At 45.3% G+C, this 6,022-nt stretch overlaps 1 protein-coding gene across 2 annotated transcripts in view; it reads right to left on the bottom strand.

The window, feature by feature from the left end:
* LOC110336661 (zinc finger protein 28) overlaps positions 1-6,022 on the bottom strand; it is a 13,072-nt gene that overhangs the window by 3,985 nt on the left and 3,065 nt on the right. For both annotated transcript variants that reach the window (XM_021219364.2, XM_029531670.1), the window contains 4 exons: positions 3,389-3,515; positions 3,100-3,195; positions 2,368-2,528; positions 633-747 (listed from right to left, as the gene is read on the bottom strand). In XM_021219364.2, the coding sequence (XP_021075023.1) occupies positions 633-747; positions 2,368-2,528; positions 3,100-3,195; positions 3,389-3,515 (499 nt within the window). The remainder of the gene's footprint in view (positions 1-632; positions 748-2,367; positions 2,529-3,099; positions 3,196-3,388; positions 3,516-6,022) is intronic.

Genomic DNA, 6,022 nt, shown 5'->3' with positions numbered 1-6,022 from the left:
AAAAAAAAAAAAAGAAGGCAGAAAGGAAGAGGAATCACTCTGAAGTCTAAGAGTGTGATTCCCTCTCTAGACTTTCGAGCCCTGGTAAGTGTGTGGTGCTGAGGATTCGCATCAGGATCAGAGCTACGGTGATGTCACCACACATCTGTACACTTGCCTGCCAGCAAGCTGGGTGCCAGTCCTAGCTGTCTCTGCACCACTGAGGGCTCCTTCCCTTGCCCCAGTAAAGAAACACAGTGCCCTGCTGAAGGAGTAAAAGGACAGTGTTTGCTTACACTCTTGTCACTGTGAAACTGAGTGAGCAGCTTTCTGACTTGGACTGAAAACAACTGTGACTGCAAGAAGAATTAGAAAGAGGGAGGAGGATCCCGCAAACATGGCCCTTCTCCTGCAGAGGATCTGGGTTTGGTTCTCAGAGCTCGTATCAGGCAGTACAAAATAACCTGTAACTGCAGCTCCAGGGGATCTAATGCCCTATTCTGAACTCCACAGGTGTGTGTGTGTGCGCGCACACACTTACACACTTTAAAATAATCATTAAACAAACAAACAAAAAACAAAAAAAAAAAAAAACAAAAAAAAGTAAGGGCTCCTGAAGATAAGACTCAGACCTGGGAGAGAACAGGCCTTACCTAAGGACCCCAGGTCATCACGGTTCTCCCATGTCACATTCTTACAGAAACTCCTCTGAGCTGACACAAGCTGTGGAGGACTGTCTCTAGCCATACCTGAGTTGGTCTTCAAGCCCTGAAAAGGTATAAACATACTGATGAACCTGGGTGGCCAGAGAAGGGTGGAATATGTCCATACAGTGTAAATGGCAGTTTGTGTTACTTGAGCAATTGAGGTTAAAGGTAGATTGTGAGTGGCCTTATTTTATATGTGTGCATGTGGCAGTGGGGGGGGGGTGTCACAGAGTGGGGTCCTCTGGAAAGACACTCTGCGGTCTTCATCAGATCAGCTGTATCTGCTTGCATGAAACCAGCAAGAGCAACTTGTGAGCCGGGCAGTGGTGGCACACGCCTTTAATCCAAGCACTTGAAAGGCAGAGGCAGGCAGATTTCTGAGTTTGAGGCCAGCCTGGTCTACAGAGTGAGTTCCAGGACAGCTAGGGCTATACAGAAAACAAAACAAAAACAAAAACAAACAAAAACCCCAAAACAAACAAACAAAAGAGCAACCTGTGGACTGGTGACACTCTCTCAGAGAGGTGGGAGAGGGTCACAGGACTGTCACTTGAGATTCCAGCCCCTCCTCCCAGACACCTGAGTGCAGTTCTGCCCTAACTGCCCCATGGTCAGGAAGCATACAGGCTGGGGAGTTTGTTAAAAGGGAATTCTATTCACGCCACTGTGGAGGAGTCACTGTTCATAATGGGTGAAGACTTTCTGGTGCAGCCACTTTGGGGTCAACCACACTTCTCCCAGCATCTCCTGACCTATGCTCTGGAAGAAAACCCAATAAAATACATTATTTCCCCTGGATGAACTTTGGTGGAACCATACATTTGTGTGCTAGCTAGTTTTATGTCGAGATGATACAGGCTAGAGTCATTTGAGAGCAGAGAACCTCAGTTGAGGAAATAATCCTACCAGAAAGGCCTACAGGCAAGCCTGTAGGATATTTTCTTTATTAGTGATGGATGTGGGAAGGCCCAGCCCATTGTGACTGGTGCCACCCCTAGACCTGTGGTCCTAGATGTAAAAACGGGATATTATATACCAAAACCATGGCGCTATTACAGCAAGCCATGGGAGCAAGGCAGCCAGCAGCACTCCTCTACAGTCTCCGCATCAGCTCCTGCCTCTAGGTTCCTTGCCTTGCTTGAGTTTCTGCCCTGACTTCCCTGGACAAGCTGTTATATGAAATAAAACATTTTCCCCAAGTTGCTTTTGGTTATGGTATTGTATCACAGCGATGGAAACCTAACTAAGACATTTGTTCATCAGGACCTTATCAAGAGGGGTAGATGTCTTTATCTTCTCAGGGAAGGAGTTCTCCCAGCAGAGACGAATAGGAGGGGCTACGGAGACCCTGTGCAGTTTTCAGACATCCGTTCTAAATCAAACATCAGACACCCGAATGGCATGTTTGTGACTCACGCCACCCCATCCCACCCCCACACTTCTACTGTATGATTTGAGTTACTACCATAACTCTTTGCTCCTCTGTCACAACCTCTTCACAGGACATAGTGTGTTCAAGTAGAAATGTTCAAGGAGTCATAAACACTGCCTCAAGTTTATCCCCAACTTACCCTCTGTGTCTCAAACGTTAGCCTCTGACTTGTGGCATACATATAAACACAGACATTGGTATATTCACCTAAACCTAAACATACACAGGTATAAACACATGCCAACTTACCCTGTGTGTCTTGAACACTGCACCACCATCCCAGGCTGCCAGTAACATGGAGCACTTAGGTCTACAGGGCAGGAGCTGTTTTCTTAGCACCCCCAGGGATAATGTCTCTTCACTTAAGTCCTTTGGAGGGAACTCCTTGGTCTCCTGCATGGCCTCCAAGTCTAAAAGATATTAACAAAGCAAACAGCCCACATTGTGTGTTGTGTGGGGGTGCACAGATACACATTCTGGCAAAATACCCATAAACACAAGATAATTCTTAAAAATAAAAATAAATAAATAAAGGGCTGGAGAGGTGGCTCAGCTGTTAAGAATATTTGCTGCTCTTCCAGCGGATCTGAGTTCAATTCCCAACACCTGAATGGTGGCTCACAACTGTAACTCCAATTCCAGAAGATCTACTGTCCTCTTCTACATTTTGCAGGCACCAGGCATGCATGCGCTGCAGTGTCCAGACATATGCACAGGCAAAGCACCCACATACATAAAACTAAGTTATATAGACACACCATAAATACATAAATAAATAAATAAATAAATAAATAAATAAATAAATAAATAACAAAGGCTGCTCAGTAAGACTGACAGGGAAAGGAGGCATGCAAAGAGAAGCAAATGCTCTGCAGAGGGCCCGGAGCCATGCTGAAGAGTAGAGAGAGGATGGGGAGATTCTGAGTCTGAGGGAATGAGCGGGCTGGCAGCAGCCACACTGCCTCACTTCCTCACACTCACCCAGGTGCTGGCCTTTTCTCATCTTCCTTTTCATCATCCAGGGATCCTTTCCTTGTTCCAACAAGGCGATCATATCTGGCTTAGAAGCACAAAGTCCTGGATCCATAAGAAAAACAGGGAAAGAAGAAAGAAAACCAGGATATGGTCATGCTGGGGGTCCTGACCTGGATGCAGTCCCCTTAGCTCGACATAAGAGGGCGTTACGGGGATCGGGGGAGAATGAATGGAAGGTTCCACTACCACAGGCATGGATGGGGAAAGGTAGGGGCAGGAGTGGGGATTCCCTCACCCAGGGATGCTAGGTTCCTGTAGTTGTCCAGCATCACCTTCCAGTACAGACTCCTCTGCTCAGAGCTGAGCCATTCCCACTCCTCCTGAGAGAAAACTACAGCCACATCCCCAAATGTCACCAAGCCCTGAAATGACAAAAATGTACCGTTGCTCAGCCAGTTCCCATGATCGCAGGTTACCAGAGAGTTCTTAAATAAACTGTGTCCTCCCACCCTGTGTTCAAGTTCCCATCCGAGTCCCTAGGGAGGGAAATGAATTTGGAGAGCGAGCGTCTTAGTTAAGGTTACTATTGCTGTGATGAAACACCACGACCAAAAGCAAGTCAGGAGGAAAGGGTTTATTTGGCTTACACTTCCACACTGTAGTCCATCACTGGAGGAAGTCAGGGCAGGAACTCAAGAGGCAGGAGCTGATGCAGAGGCCATGGAGGGGTACTGCTCACTGACTTGCCCCCCATGGCTTACTCAGTTTTCTTATAGAACCCAGGACCATACCCAGGAGTGACTCCACCCATAATGAACTGGGCCCTCCCCCATTGATCAGTAGGTTGTGAAAATGCCCTATAGGCTTGCAAACAACCTGATCAATGGAGACATTTTCTTGAGATTCCCTCCTCTCAGATGACTACAGTTTGTGCTCACATAAAATTAGCCAACACAGGCATGTAATTCACGTAAAAGTTTGTCATCCATTTCTAACAATACATAATGAAAGCTGAGTTTTCCTGAGCACTCCAGGTTCTTAGAGCCCGCCTTGACCTTATGACACATGTGTATCCTGGAACAGCACAAGGACTGGGAAAGAATCCAGAACAGGCCCTCAAAAGATCCGAACAGGTCATCCCTCAGCGAGGGTCTGAGAACTGGTCTTGCCTATCATTTTCACTGGAGGTTCATTAAGATGAAATAAAGAGCAACCTACTTAAAATATGAGTGTGCCGTCAGAATGAAAACCACTATCCACTACATATTAAATTAATTAATGTAAACCACTATATATTTAAATTAGTATAATGCGTTTAGGGGCTAGCATGGTGGTGCAGGCCTGTAATCCCAGTACTTGGGAGCCAGAAACAGAAGGATTCCAAGTTTGAGGCTAATATGACACACACTCTCACACACACACACACACACACACACTCACACTCACTCTCACACACCTCAAGACCCTTCCTCAAAATAAAAGACCAGAAAGAAGGATAGATAAGCCAATCTTTTGGCCTTCCGATCTGTGTATTCCTCACCGTACACTGACCAACACCTGAGCTCTTCTACTGGAAGGTCTGTATAGTATAAACCAAAGCCCCCATAGAATGTCAGTCTATGAATAAGACACCATCATAACTTTAACCTGAAGGCACTTGAACTTAATCATGGAAAGACAAAATCAAATGGTTCTTAAGTGATTATCTTTGTGTGTGTGTGTGTGTGTGTGTGTGTACATGTGCGTGTGCTTGTAGACCAGGGGTCAGTGCTGTGTATCTCTTCCTCAATCATGTTCTGCCATATATGTGTGTGTGTGTGTGTGTGTGTGTGTGTGTGTGTGTGTTGGGGTGAACTCGGGTCCTTGTGCTTGCCCTGCAAACACTTTACCCACTGAGCTATCTCCCAGCCCCAATGTTAGTAAACCCCTGATGGGAAATCTCCTTAGCTGGAGACTGAAAAGAGCTGATGCAGTGTACCTCACCTGGCAACACTTGGAAAGCTGAGAATTGCTCTGTGAGCATGAGCAAACCATAACCTAGCAGGCCCAGCCGAGGCACCTAGCCTAAAATGGATGCTTCCTGGCTCTCAACATCCTGCCTGTTGTAGCATCCTGTTACAAAGAACAGAAGTGACTGCCTACACGAGCAGTCCTCATGCCAGCCGACTACACTAACTGGATACAGCCGGACGTTCACACTCAAAAAGGAAATGCTGTGAAGTGTGGGGGTGGCGGGTGAGGAGGCTATCTTCAAGGTACATTGTTTACACACCGAGAACTGACAAAGGGTAGTAAAAGATACTCTCTTTCAAACTAGAGAAAGCAAGCAAGAAAGATCCGGGTGCTCAGACTACTGCTGACTTTTTGTAAAGGGATATTCATATTCTCACATGGTCTCCCAGAGCCTTTTTACAGGGCCCAGTCCTAGAGTTCCAACTTCATGATTCTGGATGATCAATATTGTACGTTTTTTTTCCCTCAGATCTTCAGATACTTTGCAGATATGCTTTACTAACCAAACCAAGTCATCTTTATGTTTTTAAAAATCTGTATGTTTTTAGAAATATGAGAGAATGAAAGAAGATGATGGCCTATTTGGGGGGGAATATGAAAAACCACACTGTATACAGCAATACTGTTTACATGTTAAGTGGCACCATGACAGAATAATTTTATAGTTTTAAAAACAGAATTGTAAAAAAATGGGGGGGGGGAATAGGAAATTTTCAAGTTACAAAACTCATCCTAAAACAGGGTTTTTTAAATCACTTTTTAAAGTGAGCCAATGGGACAAATACATTCAGTATCTCTGGCATCTATTACAATCTTGTCACCATCAAGGAGAACAGAATTGCATGACTCCCAAGGGAAAGAAAAGCAGTAGGATGTTTTCCTGTAACTGGAAATAATGTTTACTTTTCTTTTCCTT

The sequence above is a fragment of the Mus pahari genome, chromosome 19 (assembly GCF_900095145.1).
Source record: "Mus pahari chromosome 19, PAHARI_EIJ_v1.1, whole genome shotgun sequence".
Lineage (NCBI taxonomy): Eukaryota > Metazoa > Chordata > Mammalia > Rodentia > Muridae > Mus > Mus pahari.
This window is presented reverse-complemented; position numbering and strand designations above follow the sequence as displayed.